This window comes from Saccostrea cucullata, unplaced genomic scaffold (assembly GCF_032062105.1).
Source record: "Saccostrea cucullata isolate Sc308-1 unplaced genomic scaffold, CSIRO_AGI_Scuc_v1 ctg599, whole genome shotgun sequence".
Classification (NCBI taxonomy): domain Eukaryota; kingdom Metazoa; phylum Mollusca; class Bivalvia; order Ostreida; family Ostreidae; genus Saccostrea; species Saccostrea cuccullata.
This window is the reverse complement of record NW_026938938.1, coordinates 491,693-512,850: the sequence shown is the minus strand read 5'-3', so window position 1 is coordinate 512,850 and position 21,158 is coordinate 491,693. Positions and strand designations below refer to the sequence as shown.

General features: G+C 34.8%; 3 protein-coding genes across 3 annotated transcripts in view; 2 read left to right on the top strand and 1 right to left on the bottom strand.

Moving 5' to 3' along the window:
- LOC134251912 (uncharacterized) overlaps positions 1–12,236 on the top strand; it is a 154,251-nt gene extending 142,015 nt beyond the window's left edge. Inside the window, exon 7 of the mRNA XM_062734334.1 lies at positions 12,225–12,236. The gene's annotated coding sequence lies outside the window, so the exon portion shown is untranslated. The remainder of the gene's footprint in view (positions 1–12,224) is intronic.
- LOC134251894 (uncharacterized) lies at positions 862–2,558 on the bottom strand. The gene is made up of 4 exons (XM_062734315.1): positions 2,267–2,558; positions 1,597–1,847; positions 1,181–1,484; positions 862–1,079 (listed from the first exon to the last, which is right to left on the bottom strand). Exons 1-4 carry the CDS (start codon positions 2,556–2,558, stop codon positions 862–864), a joined length of 1,065 nt encoding a protein of 354 aa, XP_062590299.1.
- Positions 12,237–14,412: 2,176 nt separating the features above from the next.
- LOC134251890 (eukaryotic translation initiation factor 5B-like) overlaps positions 14,413–21,158 on the top strand; it is a 66,656-nt gene continuing 59,910 nt past the window's right edge. Inside the window, exons 1-6 of the mRNA XM_062734312.1 lie at positions 14,413–14,590; positions 16,846–16,956; positions 18,973–19,072; positions 19,293–19,409; positions 19,963–20,487; positions 20,696–20,774. Of these exons, the coding sequence (XP_062590296.1) occupies positions 14,544–14,590; positions 16,846–16,956; positions 18,973–19,072; positions 19,293–19,409; positions 19,963–20,487; positions 20,696–20,774 (979 nt within the window). The 5' untranslated portion in view covers positions 14,413–14,543. The remainder of the gene's footprint in view (positions 14,591–16,845; positions 16,957–18,972; positions 19,073–19,292; positions 19,410–19,962; positions 20,488–20,695; positions 20,775–21,158) is intronic.

The window sequence follows — 21,158 nt, the reverse complement described above, 5'->3', positions numbered from 1 at the left end:
CACCGGGACCGATCTGGGGCTGCAAGGTGTCAAAGGAGTTTCAACCTGCATTGTTTCGCTCTACCTCCACCATCTTCCGCAATGTTGTCTTGGGGCTTCCTTCTCCCCTCAGGGGTCCACCCGAGGCACAACACAGTCATCCGCGGGATCCTTTCTAAGCACATGGCCGATCCAATTCCATCTCTTCCTCCTCACCTCGCCAATGATGCTTTCTGCTTCTGCCATCTCCAGAACCGTCTTGTTTGGGATGTGCTGCTGCTATTTGACCTTAAGAATCCTTCTGAGGCACTGGGTTTGAAGGATGTCAATCTTTTTTTCCTCTGTCTTGGTAAGCTTCCAAGTCTCACATCCATAAAGTAATACAGAGAGGACCAGGCTCTTAAAGAGGGGGACTTTTATTTTCCTACTGATGTCTGATAGCAAGTGCTATCCTCTTCCTTATGTCAGTAGTCCCTCCTCCATCCTTGTTGACATTGGCGCCGAGTCAAGTGAAGCTGTCCACCTCGTCGGCATCGCTGTTTCCGACTGTCAGGCTGATTTTACTCTTGCAATTTATCTTCATCACTTTGAGTCCCCCGCGTGGAGCAGTGGTTAGAGCGTCTGCTCTAGAGTCGTGAAGTAAGGAGTTGATCCTTACGTCGCGAGTTCGAATCCCACCGGGGTTGTGGAGACCGGTCCTTCGGATGAGACCGTATAAACTGAGGTCCCGTGTCGCAGTAGGTGTTGGCATGAAAAAGGTCCCTCACTGCTCAATCATCCTCAGTGTTGAGTATAGGACAAAATTTGCAGCTCTCCACCGGCAAGTGGTGGCGTCTCTATAAGAGTGAAAAATTCTTCAGAGGGACGTTAAACAATATACAATCAATCAATTATTACTTTGCACTTCTTGGCATTCAGCTTCAACCGAACTTTTGCGGATTTTTCTTCCAGTTTTGTTGTTTTAGACTGAAGATGGTTCATTGCTGAAGACAGTAAGGCAGTGTCGTCCGCAAAGTCAAGGTCTTCAAGCATAGTGGTGAAGTCCCATCTAATTCCTGTTCTGTTTCCTCGTACAGTCTGTTGCATCACCCAGTTTATCACTAGAAGGAACAAGAAGCCTGACAGTTTTAAACCAATAATCACAGGAAAAGAGTCTTTGGTCTCGTTGTTATCGATCACAGTATACTGATAATTGTCTTACAGGGCCTTGACTTTTTGTGCATTCCATATCTCTTCATGATGACCCAAAGGCTGTCTCTGTGCACCGAGTCCACAAAATGGATGTACAGTGTAGCATTCCACTCGTTGACTTGTTCTATGATGTTCCTGAAGATAAAGATCTGGTTGACAGTCCTTCTCACTCTCCGGAACTCTGTCTGCTCTATCCTCAGGGTGCAGTCAACTCCAGCCTGTATTCCGTTAATGACGATCCTGCTGAGTGCTTTGCTGCCTTGGGGCAGCAATTTGACTCCCCTCCAGTTGCTGCAGTCTTGTAAGTTGCCTCTCTTCGTAAATTTGCAGATCAGTTCTCTGGACCATTCTTTGGGCACACTTTCCTCCTTCGATATTTGGTCATAGGTTCGCTACAATTCCTGACTGCTCTTATCATGGTCTCACTTTAAAATCTCTGCAGTTATTTGATCTGCTCCAAGGGTCCTTCCCATTTTGAAGCTTCTTCTGGGTAACCCTTATTTCCTGCATTGTGGGTGGCTCAACTGATATGTCTAGCTCTTCTCCCTCCTCCTGTTCATCTTGTGGTGGTGATTCTGGAGTGTCTATGTTGAGTACTTCCTCAAAAATGTTCGCTCCATCTGGCAAGCCTTGCTTCTTTATTTTCGGCAGCTCTCCATCTTTGCTCCTTACCGCTGCTGCTTGTTAATTACTCTTTTTTGTCAGCTGCTTTACTATGCTGTGGTCGCCCGTGTGGCGCAGTGGTTAGAGCGTCTGCTCTAGAGCCGCAAAGTTAGGATTTGATCCTTACGTCGCGAGTTCGAATCCCACTGTGGGACGTGGAGACCGGTCCTTCTGATAAGACCGTATAAACTGAGGTCACGTTTCGCAGTAGGTGCTGGCACGAAAAAGATCCCTCCCTGCTCAATGGCCCTAAGTGCCGAGTATAGGACAAAATTTGCAGCTCTCCACCAGCAAGTGGTGGCGTCTCCATATGAGTGAAAAATTCTTGAGAGGGACGTTAAACAATATACAATAAATCAATCAATACTATGCTGTACAATTATTTCTGCCTCCCGTTCTCGGCTGCTTTCTATGCTCGCTCAGCTATCTCTGCCATCCATCTCCTCTTGTCCTCTCTCTCGCACTTTTCTTGGATGCTTTGTCTCCCTGTAATTTTCCTTCAACCTTGTCTTGACTCTTCCTGGTCTTGTGCTCTCTATCTTTGTCTTGATGTCTTTTCTTTCATCTATCAAGTTCCAGGTGTTTTCGTTGATCCAAGGTTTGCTTTTGCCTTTCCTGTAGCCAATTACTTCCTGTGCTGAATTCACATTTGCCCTTTTCTGCTGTTCCCACATTTTCTCAATATCTTCAGTCTTTCCCCTGTGCTCTTCTAATTTCTTTCTCATACAGTCATTGAACTTTGCCTTTTCTTCGTTTTAAGGCTTTCTATATCCAATCTTGCTTTCAACTTGTTCTTATTCTTGTGTGTGCTGAGCCGTAGCCTGATTCGGGTCTTCACCAGGTAGTGATCGATTTGGGCATCCGCTCCCCTCTGAACCTAGGTGTCAAGAACAGAATATCTCCACTGTCCATTGATGAGAAGATGGTTAATCTGGTTTCTCGCTAGTCCAGAAGCAAACACCCATGTTGCTTTGTGTATGTCTTTGTGGGGAAACAATGTTACTGTGATTTTACAAGTCCGTTGGTCTGACTAAATTCACACAGTCTTTCTCCATTCTCGTTCTGTGTTCCCAGTCCATGGATACCCATAGTTCTTTCATATCCAATTTTTTCACTCCCCACCTTGGCGTTGAGGTCCCTCATGATAATAATGATGCCGTTCTTATTACACCCATCCAAGGTCTCTTGCAACTTCCGATAGCATTCGTCTTTCTCCTCCTATTCCTTTTCATTTAAGGACAAACGAGACGTTCCTTAATAATAGATGAAATTTTCCAAGATTTTGTCATTGAAGTATTGCTACTTAAACAAGTTTACTCACAAAAATTTGAGGTACCTTACCAGGCATTTCTGCAAGATACCAGGAGTAGTTTTTTCTTATATAATCCTTTTGGGAGGAAAAATAATTTTCCAATTTCAAATGTTTAAGTGTTTGGATTTTTTAAAGACGTTTAGAAACTGGTATAGAAATCAGAATGTAATTAACATTTTGAATATTTTTCATACATTACGAAGATATACAAAACAGATTTTGAGGAACGTCCCGTCTGACCTTAATGTGGCGAATATGCTTGGATCATCGACATTAAACATACAGAGATAACGAAAAGTATTCAAGCTCAAAAGTCTATTAAACAATACATAATATGAGCAGATCTAGAGCATACACGGACCTCTACAACATCAGAGGTGGGATCAGGCGCCATGGAGGAGTGAGGATCCCCTCCCGACCGGCTACACCCGCCTTGTTCTCTCTCATGATCAGGAAATAACGGAATTCATCGACAATTCAGTGTTTAAATACATGTAGTGGCCTTACAATCAGCATGAAAAACTCCAGTCAGCATTAAATATCTTAATATTTACATTTCTAAATTATTTTCTTCATTTAAGATTCTTTTCTATTTTGAGAACAGTTCATTTTCTCATACACTACTAGGTACCTTGCATATGCAAAAACATTTCTACTATAATTATGACGACAAAGACTGTTATGTTTCAAAAATGGTCATTGAATAACATTAATTTGTGGCAAATCATCAAACAAATGAAGTAAACATGATTTGAAAAAAAAAAAAGAAGATATTTACAAGGTTCATGTCAAGATGAACTTCAACGCATTCGGCATAATTTATTTATATTTACATTTCCAATGTCTTTGTCTGAGATAAAATTACAAATTGTAAATGTACTTTATTTCCCCATCAATGTATTGGCGCGGTTCCAAAAAAAACCACGTGCAGGGCGGAACAAACAGCTAGACAGAAGCAGGACTTCGAGCACGTGGATTGACGGAATCAGAGCATGTAAATATAAGGAATAACTGTCTTATTTTTCAATTTCATGAAGATGATCAATCGATTGGCTTGCGTGATAATTTTATGCATAAACGCCTTCGGCGTTTATGCAAATTATCACGCAAGCCAATCGATTGATCACTTCATGAAATCGAAAAATAAGACAGTTATTTCTTAAATCAAGAAACGTTTGCAAGCTTCATGAAATACGCCGAGATAATGTCCTCATGAATTTTCAAAAATCAAATAAATGTAAGGGGTGGGAATTTCATATTTAAACTGTATTGCTCTGCGTAGGGAATTTTGTATATATGACAAAGTTACTGATCTTGTGACCTTGAACTTGACTTTTGACCAGCTTTTCTGAATAGCTCATATTTAGCACGGTGAGAAGTAGAACTGGGCTACTTCACATTCATATTGCTTGCAACGTGACATTTTGAATAAAAAAGCTTGACAGTCCATTAAACTTTGACCTTTGACCTATTTCTTTTGTAATATAGATTTTTTTGATAAATATTCCTTCACGCAGTAATGCAGTCTTACTGCGCATCTTTTCAGGCCAATATATGAATTATAATATCAGTGTTAAATCAATAGCAGTAATTTGTTGCTTTACGTTTGCTTTATTTACCTATGTTCTTGAAAAAGCAATTTTTGGTTCATTTGTTTTCATTTTTCGCCTCGGGGATACTCTTTTGATAAAAGAGATTTCAAAATAGAAACTCTCTGTGCAGGTGTACCGACAGCAATCAATAATTAATTATTTATTCTTACTTATCTTTGGTACGGCGTTAGGCAGATCGATCCAACTGCAGCTCTTATTTGTGTCGAAAAAAACAAGATTTTAATCTTTACTTGAACATTTAATCATCATTAACATCTTTATGAGATGGGTCTTTCGTTGCGTTTCACTTACGTGAAATACGAGTTTGTTTTTTTGCTTGTTTGTTTGTTTGTTTTTTGAGGGGGGGGGGGGGGGGGTAATTCTTAAAAAAAGGAGATGGATGTTCAACAGATATTCAGACATCAATATGTAAGCAGGGTGGTCTTTTAAAACTGAGATAGCAGATTAATGGCCTGAATAGTTTGTGTGAAATCAGTACCATTTTCTCTTGAGTACAATAAACGAAAGTTTAATTCATTCAGTTTCTTGGATCAACTTTAGAAAAAAAAACTTAATTTTATTATAGTGATGAATCATTTGCATTCTCTAGTGTTAATTAGTCCTCTGTAGCTTTAGAGGAGAGCGTGTCTTAAATCTAGACCTGTGGGCCATTTTCATAAATTTGATTCTGAGTTATGATCGCCATTATTTCTTGCTTACACATCCAAATTTATGATCGCCATTATTTCTTGCTTACACATCCAAATTGTGATAAAAACTTATGTTTTATAACAAACATAAAAATACTATATGAAAAAAATTAAATTCAAAATCGGTCATTCTAGTCTACTGATTCGTATTTTGTTTATATACAAATCCAAAGTTACGAACACAAAATTACTTTAAACTATCACAAAAAAACTAAAAACATGACTTTTGTGTACTAATATATCTCACCTTTTTAATTTATTCTTTGATCTTTCATCACAATACACAGAGATGCTTGGTAAATTCGATGTTGTTATAATGTTGTTATCAGATTCTGAAGCTAACTCACAATTATGTAGGATGAGCATACCAACTGTAAGAAAAGATCCAGGTGAATGAAATTTTATTGTGATTATTCCCCTACACATGACCCGACAAAAGGCATGCTCTTAGAATTGGTTCCATGCAAAACAAGAGCATTAATTTAAGTGCCCAGGGTAATGCTAATGGACATCAGCTGTGTAATGCACGTGATCATGCACGCGAGGTACACAATACACAATGCCATATGAAGAGCTGTGCAACTTAATTTGCTAAGGAAAGTGTAAAGGAATAAAAATATGTATTTATAAATAATAATATAAAAAATATCTAACTTAAGTGTAAAAATTTGTTAAGGATATCCACAGCTCAGCCAGGAAGGATAACTCTAAATTTATTATTCAATTCAAAAGGTTTCAAAATGAAGCTTGAAATACATGTAAGTATAAAAATCATGCGATTTTGCACAAATACCAGAATACCTTACATATTTACCATAAAATATTTATATTGATAAACTTTCAATCAGAAAATATGCAATTCCTGAAAATTTAGGTGTGATTTTCTAATTTTCTCTTTGTTATATGATTACTAGATAAATAATTTTTATGATAATGTTTGAAGAATTACCTTGACAGTGACGTTATCTTTTGTGAGCATGTTCAATATTATTTAACGCCTGATTTTCAGAAACTACGGATCGGACTACCTTAATAATGTTTACCAATGTAGTATGACAATGTATATTTTAATTACATGTAACTACAAATAGTAACAAACTTGCATAACAATAACATCGTGCTACCACTGTGTCATTTCATGACAAACAAAAGCAAAAATGCTGCTAACTTTGAAGGCATTATTTTGAATAATTTCATAAAGTACTTTTGTACTTCTGTTCCCTCAAAAGTGTTATAGGTCATTTGAGAAATAATTAATATAACTTAGGCATATGTTCAGTGTCGAGGATTCTTATCATTTGAAATAGATACGGACTAAAACAATGTATACCTAAAGAAATCACTCTTCAAAACTATTAATCTTGACCAGGGGTTTCACCTGACCCTTCAATTTTGGACTTATTGAGCGTCATCGTTTTTGTAATACATATGTATATGTATGTTGCTATTTGCCTTTTTTGTAAACTGATGGGCTGTATTGCCCAAAATTATATTCTGAATAAACTATATATGACCATAGATCTTTAAGAAGGGATTCTTGTCTGCTGGGTTCTGTCTATATGAAATATTCAATTAAGTATATTTACTTATGCTTTATATATTTAGATGTAAGGGATCTAACGGATCACATCTTTCTTTCTGCATCACGATTTTACAAATTAAAATAGAATTGGTAAACTGGGTTTGAAAGGGACTATATTACTGGTGGATCGGTGGAGTAAGAATATATTTTCTTTTCTGCTTTTTAAAATTATTAAAGAACGGTGAATTTGGTTAATATTTTAGTCAATCAAAAAAAAGTAAGTTAAATATATAAAAAGGAACTTTAATTTTTAAAGTACATCAAATAAAAATGATTTTCCAAACAAACTGCAATTAAGCTTCCAACCTAAATATAGACTTAAGCCAAAAATCCATATAGATTTTTTTTCTTTTCTTAGAAAACGTTCAAAACTTTTTTGTTTTTGCATCATTTTGTATCTTTAACTTTACCATATATATGTGTAAAAGAATTAGAAGAAAAAAAAAACTAGTATACTACGCATTTGGAAATGAATAATATATCCTAAAATATTAAGAAAAATAGAGAAAATATCTTTTTTAGTTAAATATTAATGTCATTTTTTTAATGTCAATTTGGAAATATCATCTGATAGACCTTATATGGAAATATTTTTATACAAAAGGAAACACATTTGATCTTATGAAATAGAAGTAGGCGGATTGGCAGCAATATTTTTTTTTTAAATTTCATTCTTAATGTCCAGGTGAAACAACTGACCTTGCCTCTTGTATAAAAAGATCAAATTTAATCATCTCTTAGTGATATTGTCTGTTATCTCTCTAAGGTATAAAGATATCCCTATTATTCAAAGAGATATCCTTTTTAGCTAAAGAGATATCTCTATAAGCAAAAAGAGATATCTCTCAATGTTGAAGAGATATCTCTCTTATTGAAAGAATTTTTCTATTTTACGAATAAATAGTAAAAGGGCTTGCCATACCTTCTGGTGAGAGATTGATAACATGACCTAAGAAACATAACTCTCTTTTTGTATCAACGTATTTATAAAGTACTGAAAGTACTCGTATAATCACTTCTACGGATGCTTGACGATAGTGAAAAAAAACTTTACACATGTAACAATACAATACAATTGTTTTGTCTTTTAGAAATGCATTAAGACTAATTAAACTTCATGTCTGTTTTATGGCATTATCAATCATACATGTATATAGCTATAGTTGTTTTTTTTAATCTAATAAATTACGATATTCAACTTTTTACCTTTTCGGTCTGTCTGTCTGTTTGTACGAAAAAAAAACAAAATAATCTTCGTCAAAACCTTTTGATCAATTGTTACTAGGGCTTTTCCTATTAACATATGTATGCCAAGTGTCTTTATGGCAATGGCAACAACCTGTATTTTGATAAAAACTCTTTGACTTAGTGGTTGGAGTTTGACAAACTTTTATTCTATACTTTTGTCAAACTTTGGCTATATCTTTTGTTGATGTGTAACGTGTTTAATTGCCACTATGGATTTCATATTTATAACATGTATTCTTTATGATAAGACCTTTCTTTGGTACCCAACGTTCTTAACCTTGACGTTTGTAAACCGTTAAGTAACTTGGCTGTTACATTTAAAAAGTTGCCACCAGGTCTTTCATATTTCTCTTGCATATATCCTATGACAAGGCCTTCCTTTTAACTCATGACCTTGACCTAGGGTTTAACCTTCTGTTGAAAAAAAAATAACCCTGGTCATAAATTTCAAAAAGTTACAATGTAGCACTAGGGTTTTCCCATTGCCCTTGTGAAAAAAGACCTATTTTAAAAATTTTTTTACCTCATGACCATGGATACATAGTCAAGCATAGAGGAGAGAAATCAAAGCAAAACCTTCAAGAATCTAAGTTGCCGAGAACGAAACAAAAGACGGCCATCTTATACAGAAGAAAGATGGGGAAGAGGAAAATTCAGCGAGATAAAAAGTAAAAGCTGCTACTCTCAGCAATCTGTCAAAGAAGCACAAGTAGCCACTGAATTGAAAGTTATAAAAACTGTGTACCAAAGCACGAAGAAATATAAAGGTGATTACGAGAGCATTTTGAAGATTCTGGATCGACAAAACCCACTGACTCTCTCACAGTGAGGAGGCATCACAGACAATTGCTTTTTCAATTAAAATAAATTGATCTCGTACAATTATATATTTACATTGTTACTGTTCATTTGAAAAATTATTTTGTTAAAAACATTGTACTGCAGTGTCAAGCTTAACCCAATATTTCAGTGAAAATAAGTACAATGATAAATACTGTAATATACATAATGTATGCAAGTCATCAATTATAAAAAAGAATATGAATTTATCAACAAAAAAAACGGCTACTTGCTGTCCACAGACTCCACCGATGTCAAGGTTTTCACAAGAGGTTTCCTGACGTCTGCCCCGCATATATCCATCGCACGAACAATCCTGGAAGGCTGGAATCAAAAAGACTACAATCAAATGTTGACTGTATAACACCATTTATACTTATTATGTCTGTCTGACATATTTCCTATTTAACAATAAAATATGCATTATTACTACTTTAAAATTGTCATAATGCATATTTTTATTGATAAATAGGAAATATGTCAGAAAGACAATTACCAGGTTCAATATATTCTGAGTGGTCTGAAAGATTTAACGTTAAGGTAGGTCGCGGGTTTGCTTTTGTCATCAGTTTTGGTACACAAATTTGACGATCCGAGCGGATGTTTTGTGCACATTTGATTATGACGTCGGTTACGTCAAAAAGGCAACGTTACGTTGTTTTCCTTTTAATTCTCTGCAAATGAATTCAAGTCTATACGAATCAAGTCATCGTCTCAAGCCACGATCTGGAGTTCGCATATATAGCTCTCTCCAGATGAGAGAGGAGTGTACATTTTGGCCGTGGTTTGCGACGATGGAATCAAGTAGATTAATGTAAAAAGTAAATGCTATTGTACTGAAACCTCTAACATGTTTTATATGTATCATTAAATTTCAGTCTGAATTCTGATGTGATTGAATGTAAATTCATAGGACTAATTAAATACAATACCAAATGAAAGGAATAATTTATATTGTAAGTGTAACTAAACTGCTAAAAGTCAATCAGAATAAATCAGCGTAAAATTTATGGTATGCAGAAAGAACGTTATCATGAAAAAAAAATTGCTTAGCGGAAAACTTGAGAGGTTGTATGTGCGCACCTATTTGAAACTCAGGGGTACATGCGTATTGCATCATGGCTGCCAATCAAAGCCTGGGCCAAAATATGCGTACATTTTCAGGATGGAATAAATCCTCATCACTAAAAACGGGTGAAATTTAATTTCATGCGTTTTCCTGGTTTTTTTTTATTTAAATTATCATTATTGTTTTGTTATTATGCATTTAAATCTCATGTACTCGCCTTGTTTTGCTGGCTAATGAATTGTGACAATCATGCATTTAAAAATCAAATTTATACAAACACCTTGACTGTAAGACCTATAGGACACTTTTAACAATTTAAAAGTATCATTCTTTTATAACAAAAGCTGAAAGTGTAAAAGCTAAATGCAAGTGTTTAACATTGAAATTTAAAATATATTAAAACAAATTAACAAATGTTTTAAAAGATTTAGGGCCATATACTATAGCATTGCAGGTCCCCCCCCCACCCACCCACCCCCCGTTTATATCCTCAGTACCGGGATATTTTCTTACCGTTTTCGAATAAAGTCTTTAGATTTTTGTATTATGCCTGAAATCCTATCGACCATGGATTTCAAAAAAATACTGGTACTAATATATATTTTATCACTCGCGTTGTTGTCGCTGCAGGTTAATTCTCATGCACGAGGAATGTTTTACCGTTCATTCTGACTCTGTGATCAGAATATGAATTTCACAATACTAGTGAAAATATGTTGCTTGTCATCTTAATATATTTTCCACAATAAGTTAAATGATTAATAGAATTTAATTTTATATCTATGTCACCTTTTAAAACTTGCATATTCCAAAAGTCAAGATATTTATACTCGTACTGTAAACGTGACTACACATGTACGTTCAACAAATGACGTTGCAGATATAAATAACGCCATAAACGCAACATTTTAGCAGTATGAAAGAAAACTTTGAAATTATTTAGCAAAAAATCTAGCGAGAAGACATATTGATTTTTTTATATAAATAGTTTTGATTTTACCTCATCTTCACATTTTGAAATTCCTGACTTATTCGTCTACGTCTTTAAAAAGTTATCAAATCTTTTAAAAGAAACTATTCTCACAAAATTGCCTGAAAAACGTCATTTTTCCATACATTTCATTAGTAAAGCGTAAAAAAGGATTAAAAACTATACCGCGTTCACAGTACTATAGCATTAAATCTACGTAGGCAAATTGTATAAAAAATGCAGGTAATACGCTGTAAATTCTAAGTAACATTACATCAAATTTTCAGGATATGTTTTCTCGTAAGAATTTTTATGCAGTAAACCCGCGACCTACCTTAAGTCTATGCTGAAACACATCATATTCCTGAAAATGTAATCTTAGTAAATTAATTCAAGGTTAGATTGTATCGATGATAAAACAAAAGGGATTTTCAAAAACCATAATTCGTCCACATATAAAGACTGCTTCGACTAAGAGAAAAGTACAACTGATGATTTTGAAAGAACTGCAACTTACAATATTTGTTGAAACTCTTCAGAAATGAAAAACATAATTAGTGTATTCTTAACTCACGTGACAAGGGGACAAGGCCCGTAACCATAAGGTTCAGCCAGGTTGAACGAGACTACACGTACAATACAACTTTAACAATTTTAACAAATATTAATAATTTTTAATTTGCTCCTGTAGCCGAATGGAGATAATAAATACATTCAACTTATTTTTGCTTAAACTAATTAATTGTACACGCGGCCAATATTGCATGGTTCAGTTGAAAGAATGATATTTGAATAAATATTTGCTCTTGCGAAAATTTCTTAAGAAACAAAGAAATTTAAACAAGATGTATTTGTCAAACACTGATGCTTCCATATGGAAACTCATGGCTAGTTTGAAGTTTCTCAAATGCAAACTCCAAAGGTCAAGGTCAAAAGGGTCAAAATTGTTGGTATCCAAAGAAAGCTCAAGATTGTCAAAGGGAACCCGAATACATACGTCTGTGAAATATGAAATCCCTATAGTGCCAAACTAGATGTGACCAAGGTTAAAGTTTTTGTTAAAGTGAGTCAAGCTCTGAGGTCAATGTCTAAAAGTTGAAAAAAAAAATTATACTCATTGAAAGGTCCTATCACAATGAATACACATGTGAACAACTTTTCAAAAGTTCTGGCCAAGGATACTGTGTAGTAATTTTTTTTAGAAAATGTGGGTCAAGCTCCAGGGTCAAGAGGTCAAATTTGGTGCCACTCAAAGAAAGATCTTGTCACAAGGAAGACACCTGTGAATTATGAAAGCTATAGCCCCACCCACCCAAAAGTTATGGGCAAGGTTTAAGTTATTGCGGACAGACAAACGGACGGACAGGACAAAAACTTTCCCCCCGATTTTTCGATTACGATGGCATAAAATAAAATATATTGCGTGGGGTTCTTCAAGTCACATATTCATAGAAGGTGAACAAGCCACTTTTTTCTCGCAAAAGTCTTTCGGATACCTAGATATGGCACGCCAAATTCACAAAAATGAGATAAACCTAGTTTCACAATTGATAAAATAGCTTTATCGACTGTAAACTATAGTTTACAAACCGTAAACTATAGTTAACGATTCGTTAAGTATAGTTTTCATCTGTAAAACTGTATTTAACGGTTGTTAACTATAGTTTACGAATGATAATCTAAGTTTATCTGTCTGTAATAAGCGTTAACAATAGATTTTGTTGATAAACATAGATTCACGTTTGTAAACTATAGTTTACAATCGTAAACTATAGTTAAGAGTTGTTAATCATAGTTTCACAAATCGTGAAACTATATTTATCAGATCGTTAACTAAAGTTAACGGTTTGTAAACTATAGTTTACAAATCGTGAAACTGTATTTATCAGGTAATGTATGTTTTGCAATCGCAAATGATTGTTTTCGGTGTTAAGTATAGTTTACGGTTGTGAAACATAGATTATCGCGTTAACTATGGTTTGCATATGTAAAATATATATTAACGTTGTTAATTATAGTTTACAGTCCGTAAACTATAGTTTACAACCGATAAACCTAGTTTATCGACTGTGAAACTATGTTTTGCTCATTTTTGTGAATTTGGCGTGCCATACCTAGAAGTAAATTATTGACATTTACTGATTACTATTGCGTGACATTTATAATAGGGCGTATATATTTGACACATTCACAATATGCCATAAATAATGGCGTCCCACCCACAACGACACCGAAAGTGGGAGACTACAATTCTTTGAATTTGCTTGTTAAAAAATTCAAAATCCATTTAATTTTGTTTACACTTAAAATCGCTAACTTTCTAAGATTTGTACTTGCGTGTGTTCAAATATGAGTAATAGTTCTTAGTTGAAAATATTATGAAAAATAATCATGCATATGTTTTTTTGTTTTTTTTTTCAAATAAAACAAGATGTGTTTGTGAAACACTGCATGGAGCCCTCGTATGACAACATAGCGAAGATTTAAACTTTTCTTAAATGCAAACTCACTGGAAGTACAATTCTGAAAAATGAAAGTAGGCCAAGATTAAAGTTTTTGCGGACAAACAGACAGACAGAGAGAGACAGACAGACGGACGGACACGACAAAAACTATATATATACCCCCCAGGGGCGTAGCAACAGGGGGGGGGGCAGGGGGGGCCTGGCCCCCCACTTTTTTTCCCAATCTTACTTATACTATAGGAAATGTTAATAGAAAGCCTGGTCCCCCCCCCCCCACTTTTAGTGATGTACCGAGAATTAGAATTGGTACTGAAAGTAGTTGACACTGAGAAAAAGTTAACTTCAACTACCCCCCCCCCCCTCCCCACGAAATAGGATTTTCGACTTTGGGCGAATTTTTCCTTTTTTTTTTTTTTTTTTTGCTTGTCAACTTTTTCAGGTAAGTAAAAAAAAAATTTCTCTGGCTGCCCCCCCCCCCCACTTTCAAAAACGATGCCGCGCCTGCCCCCGAAACTTCGTTTACGGGAGCATAAAAATATATGTATTATAGGGGTCTAATCGAAAATAGCAATATTTGTTAGTGATAAAAACGACTGAATGAGCAAATGATATCTTATTCATAACTCACTGGAATGATTTTGCTGAGCTTTATTGTTAAAGTTATGAACTGATACATTAAATGAAAAATTGGACAATTGAAGGGACCTACATACTAGCGTAAGAAAAATCGTGCTATTCCGGAAAAAAGAACCTCGGTCCTCTCGACTTGCTTATTATACTGTCCCTAAGACCGGAAGTATCCAATCCATGCTGGTGAAACAGATTTCAGTTGCGTTTGACAAAAATATTCATTTGTAAAATTCTATTATCAGCAACAAGCTGATACAATTTTAACGTACTACATGATTGTGACAGCTCAGCCATGGTTAAACCGAAGAACAAAAATAAGAAAAATCAAAACGAGGACTTGTAAGTGTATGATCATTAGACGAAACATGCTGTAATGATTGAATAATACGTTTACAGTTTATACGTAGAAAACAAAGAAGACTAGTTCTATGTAGTTTTGACAATTATATATATGAGATGATCCCCTTTGTTGAATCATTTTGTTCTTATTTTGTTGTGCCACAAGATATAGATATTTGCCAAAAGGATGGGGTACAAAATACCAATGAAACATATGGACCTTTCTTAAGTGATATTTTCAGTCAATAAGCCAAACAAGAAAAAGATATTGTTATTGCTATAAAAATAGTGATATAATTTGGTTTACTCTAGCAAAAATGTTAGTGATAGCAGGCTGAAATATTTTTTATATTAAACATGTCAACATATATACAGCAAAAAGGTATCATTTTTAACATCTATCAGGATATAAATTTGGGTTGGTCAAGGGATCAAATTCCATAAGGCTGAAAGGGTTTTATAGTAAATTTGATCTTGTAACAAACTGTATGTCATGATGAACCTGTATTCATAGATACACATTGGTATCAGTAGTGTATATGCAAATGTAAATATTTTACATATGCACAGACAAATTTGATAACTCACAAGTATTGTTCAATAAAGGAATTCTTTAAAAAATATACTGTGTGTCCTGGTAGTTGGTGTTTGAACTATTATCTGATTATGTACAGATACACAATGTCTATTTATATTCTGGATATTGCACAACACTTTGAAATTCCATTTGTATCTGGTTCTTTGGTGATCATAAGTAAGCAGGTTTTCATCTGTATAGTTGTAAGTAAAAATTTTTTCTCACCTGTAGTCTGTATTGATAAGGATTTTAGTTATAGAATTTTTTTTAAAAAAATTTAACATTTATAGAAATTTAAATCAATGAATTTTTATTGAATGAGATTATTTGATATACAGTCATGTATGAGTTGACATATGAAATACCCATTTAAAAATCCTCTTTTCAAATAAGGCTGCACATGAAGCAACACAAAATGTCTATCCCCATTATTTTTCAAAATCGACAGTCCACTAATCGTGTATATATTAGATTGTGTAATACTTTGTTAAGTATAAAATAACAATTATGACAGTGTAAATGTACCTTAGAGTTTTTTTTTGTTTTGTAAATCTTAGCAATTTAACACTTAAGCAAATAAAGAAATATATTTTAACCTTCGCCATAACTTTTAAAAATTGAGATGTTTTCCCTATCCTGGCTAACTGCATACTCCATAATAAAGTCCTACATTCAAGGTCAATGACCTTGTTTTTTTTGCTCCAAATAGCTTTTTTTTTGTCATAACTTTTGAAACATAAATAACTATTTTAAGATGCAAATGTGCACTGTGCAGTCCTTTTTCATAAAAAAAAGGTCCAATCTTGTGACCTTGACTGTGACCTATATACTAAAAATAGCTTTTTAATTTTTGCCATGACTTTTGAACCATAGAAGATAGGGACATGTATTTGTATGCATTTTCCACCGAATTAAGTTCTTTCAAATGACACCATGGTCAATGACCTTGTGACCTTGACTGTGACCTATATGCTGAAAATAGCTTTTCCACTGTTTGTCATAACATTTGAAGCATAGGAAGATAAAGGATGATATTTGGTATGCATTCACTGAAAAGTCCTTTTAATCATCAGATCTTGTGACCTTGACTGTGACCTATATGCTAAAAATATCTCTTTACACTTTTTGCTATAACTTTTGAACCATAGGAGATAGGGACTTCTATTTAGTATGCATACTCCACCGATTAAGTTCTTTCAAATGACACCATGGTCAATGACCTTGTGACCTTGACTGTGATCAATATGCTAAAAATAGATTTTTTGAACTTTGTTTCCGCCGGGCGCATAGTGTTTCACAAACACATCTTCTTTGTTTTGTAAATCTTAGCAATTTAACACTTAAGCAAATAAAGAAATATATTTTGAATGGCCATCTTTTAAAAATTGATTGTTTTCCCTCTCCTGGCTAACTGTGCATACCCATAATGCCTACATTCAAAACTTTTTTTTTTTCCTCCAAAATTTTTTTTTTTATTTCTCATCCCACAAATAACTATTTTAAGATCAAATGTGCACTGTGCAGTGTTTTTCATAAAAAAAAGTTCCAACTCCTGACTCCCTACTCCCTACCAACCCAGCATTTTAATGATTTATCCCTGGTTGGGATTGGACAAGAAAACGTGTATTATGTATTACACTTTTTCCAGGAATGTTTAAATTTCGTTTTCTTTTCTCAGCGAAGACGACGTTGACATAGATCCTTTAGGAGAAAATATAGAAAGTCAAGAGGCTCTTCCACAAGCTAAACAAGGCGGTAAAAAGAAGAAAAACAAGAAAAAGGATGACTGGTATGACATTCACTGAAATTCTAATCATAGATAATTATAACTGGATATTTGTAAAACTAAGATGTAAAATTTGCTCAATGATGACAATGAAGAATTCATAATCTAATGTAATATGAAGTAGTCTTTATATACTTTTGATGAGCCGATCATGAGCTTTTCTGATCACATTTTGTCTTCCGTCTGTCTGTCCGTATATATATGTCCGTCTGTCTGTCCGAGACTGTAAACTTTTCACATTTTCGTTTAAAAACCACTGGGCCAATTTTGAAAAAACTTGGTACAAAGCATCCTTGGGTGAAGGGAGTTTTAAATTGTGAAAATGAAGGGACATATCCCCTTGCAAGGGGAGCTAATCAAGAAAAGGCAAAAATAGGGTTGGGTCATTAAAAAATCTTCTTCTCAAGAACCACTGGGCCAGTAAAGCTGAATCTTATGTGGAAGCATCTTGGGATAGTGTAGATTCTAAATTGTTCAAATCATGACCCCCGGGGGAAGGGCGGGGCCACAATGGGGTATCAAAGTTTTACATAGAAATATATAGGAAAAATTTTTAAAAAATCTTCTTCTCAAGAACCACTGGGCCAGAAAAGCTGAAATTATAAGCATCCTGGTATAGTGTAGATTCTAAATTGTTCAAATCATGACCCCCGGGAAGGGCAATGCCACAATAGGGTATCAAAGTTTTACATAGAAATATATAGGAAAAATCTTTGAAAATCGTCTTCTCAAGAACCACTGGGCCAGAAAAGCTGAAACTTATGTGGAAGCATCCTGGTATAAGGTAGATTCTAAATTGTTCAAATAATGACCCCCGGGAGAAGGGCGGGGCCACAATGGGGAATCAAATTTTTACATAGAATTATATAGGAAAACTCTTTGAAAATCTTCTTCTCAAGAACCACTGGGCCAGAAAAGCTGAAACTTATGTGGAAGCATATAGTGTAGATTCTAAATTGTTCAAATCATGACCCCCGGGGGAAGGGCGGGGCCACAATGGGGTATCAAAGTTTTACATAGAAATATATAGAGAAAATCTTTGAAAATCTTCTTCTCAAGAACCACTGGGCCAGAAAAAGTGAAGCTTATGTGGAAGCATTCTGGTATAATGTAGATTCTAAATTATTCAAATCATGACCCCTGGGGGAAGGGCGGGGCCACAATGGGGTATCAAAGTTTTACATAGAATTATATAGGAAAAATCTTTGAAAATCTTCTTCTCAAGAACCACTGGGCCAGAAAAAGTGAAGCTTATGTGGAAGCATTCTGGTATAGTGTAGATTCTAAATTGTTCAAATCATTACCCCCGGGGGAAGGGCGGGGCCACAATGGGGTATCAAAGTTTTACATAGAATTATATAGGAAAAATCTTTGAAAATCTTCTTCTCAAGAACCACTGGGCAAGAAAAGCTGAAACTTATGTGGAAGCATCCTGGTATAATGTAAATTCTAAATTGTTCAAATAATGACCACCGGGGGAAGGGCGGGGCCTCAATGGGGAATCAAAGTTTTAGATAGAAATATAAAGGAAAAATCTTTGAAAATCTTCTTCTCAAGAACCACTGGGCCAGAAAAGCTGAAACTTATGTGGAAGCATTCTGGGGTAGTGTAAATTCAAAATTGTAGGAATCATGACCCCCGGGGGAAGGGCAGGGCCATTATAGGGAATCAAAGTAGAAATACATAGAAATATATAGGAAAAATCTTTGAAAATCTTCTTCTCAGGAACCACTGGGCCAAAAAAGCTGAAACATATGTGCCCATGGAAGGATCATGGGGTAGTGTAGATTTCAAAATGTCTAAATTACTATCAGTGAGAGAGAGAGAGAGAGCAGAGATAACAACACTTCTCAGGTGAGCGATGTGGCCCATGGGCCTCTTGTCTGAATATAATATTATATGAAATTTGTTTAATAAGAATAGTATGAGTAGTATTTTGTTGTTCAAATTTGATTTGGAAATGATAACTTCAGTTGCCCAATGCCTTGAGGAAGTTGAGATATTTTAATTTCTTGGCAGGGAGGACGACGTGGCTTCAGAAATACAGGCATTATCACTGCAGTCGAAAGGAAGTGGAGAGAGTGAAGAGGAGGATCCCGCACCTGTAAAAATGAAAAAGGTAGAGCTTGTCATCAAACGCAAAGAAATAATATACATTAATGTAAATAGAGGGATCTCCACTGAGAATCTTACAAGATGCCCTTAATCAGGGAAGAAGTTTTCATAGTATTTAATGAATATGTCAGATGTTCACCTATGGGTTATAATCAAATTTAATCAATAAAAGTCCACTTGAAAAGAAAAAGGCTTTTATTCACCAATTTTTTTCCTTGGACTAGGAGAAGAAAAAGAAGAAAAAGGAGGATTCTGACGAGGAAGAGGAAATGGGGAGAAAACCTAAAGCCACTTTCCAAATGCTTATGATGGATGATGATGACAATGATCTTCCATCAGAGGTATATATATGGCAACTATTGAAAGAGAGACTGAAAGCAAAATTTACAAAAGGAAATGTTTAAAAAAAAACTTTGTTTTAAAAAATTGTCAGCATTATTTTTTCACTTCATTGATTTCACTAATTTTTGGAATGTTCAAAGTTACAAGATTGTGTGAATTTCTGAAATATGTGAAAATTTATCTATTATTATTGTGGCTTATTAAAACACTTATTTTGCTCAAGTTAGCTTTGACTCAAGTGAGTTTCACTGATCTAAATTGTCAGGCACTTGAATTTAGAAACCATAGGGTTGAATTCTGATGAATAGTTAAACAGGTTTATAAGTTTTTTTTCTTTTTTCATTCAAATGTTGCAGGGCAACAGTTTCACAAAAAATACTTTTATATTGTTGAAGACTCAGTTTGTTTAAATGGAAGTTTGTTTTAACTCCATTTAGTTTTGAAAAGCTGTAAAGAAATCTTTATTCTGAGTTGATAGACAGAGTGAGAGAGAGAGAGAGAGAGCAATGTAATCAGGTGAACCTTATAGCCTATGAGCATTCTGTTTTATAGAGTGACCATGAAGAGGATGTAGAAGTAGTATTAGAGAAACCAAAAGAGGAACCCAAAAAGGAAGAAACAAGTAAAAAGGACAAGAAAGGAAAGAAAGGGAAGAAGAAAGGTCAGGAGGAAGAAGACTTAGATGCTCTGTTGGCGGAGCTGGACAAACCCACAGAGAAAGGATCTAAAAAGAAAGGCAAGAAAAAGAAAGGTGGAGAGGAGGAGGAGGCCATGGAAACCGAGACAAAGGCCATAGAAAACGGGAATCAAGAGGAGGCGGACCGAGAGGCAAAGTCAGAGGTCAAGGTCGTATCTATAGATGATATAGACGATGAAGAGTATGACAAAAAGAAAAGGAAAAAGAAAGAAAAGAAAGAAGGGAAGAAGAGCGAGAAAGCTGAAGATGGAGAAGAGAAAGAGGAAGACGGTGAAGATAAGGGAGAGAAAGAAGAAGAGGAGGAGGAGGCTGGAACAATGAAAACCGCCGCCCAAAAACGAAAGGAGAAGAGGGAACGAGAAAAACTTAAAAAGATGCAGGTAAAGGTGTTTATTGATTGATTTACATGTGAATCATATGTACATTGTAAACATTTTAAAGAAAAATTATTTCTCATATCACAGAAATGAAAAGTTCAGAATCTTTGTGCATTTTGTAATATTGATAGGGAAACATATCTAAGAATTAACTGTAAGTCATATGTATTTTAAATTCATTTTCTTAATGGATTCCCAAATTTTTATTTAGGAGAAGAAAAAATCTAAATCAAAAGCAGAAAGTAAAGAGTCAACAGAAGCAGCTCAGGAGAAACAGGAAAAACCTGAAGGTATTAATTAATGTGTAACTCTTCATGTAACTTGAGCTAAAGATATAAATTAAAACAGTACTCAGAGTGAAGCTTACTTGCTGATTATAAGGACCTCACATTAAGATGACTGTAAATATTTTAAAAATGCAGATTTTTTTTGGGGGGGGGGGACGGGAATTATACTGCAAAAATTTAATATTTCACTGGAAGAAATGTTTATTGATTTGTAAAATTTAATAGTAATTAAACACATATTAATGTTCAACACACAAATTATTGATAACTAAGCTAACAGTTCTATTGACAATTCCAGCTTGTTAGCCTGAATTGAAGATTTCAGCAAGTTTTTCTGATCACCTGACTGTTAACTATTCACCTTCTTGACTTCTCCAGTACTGCTGA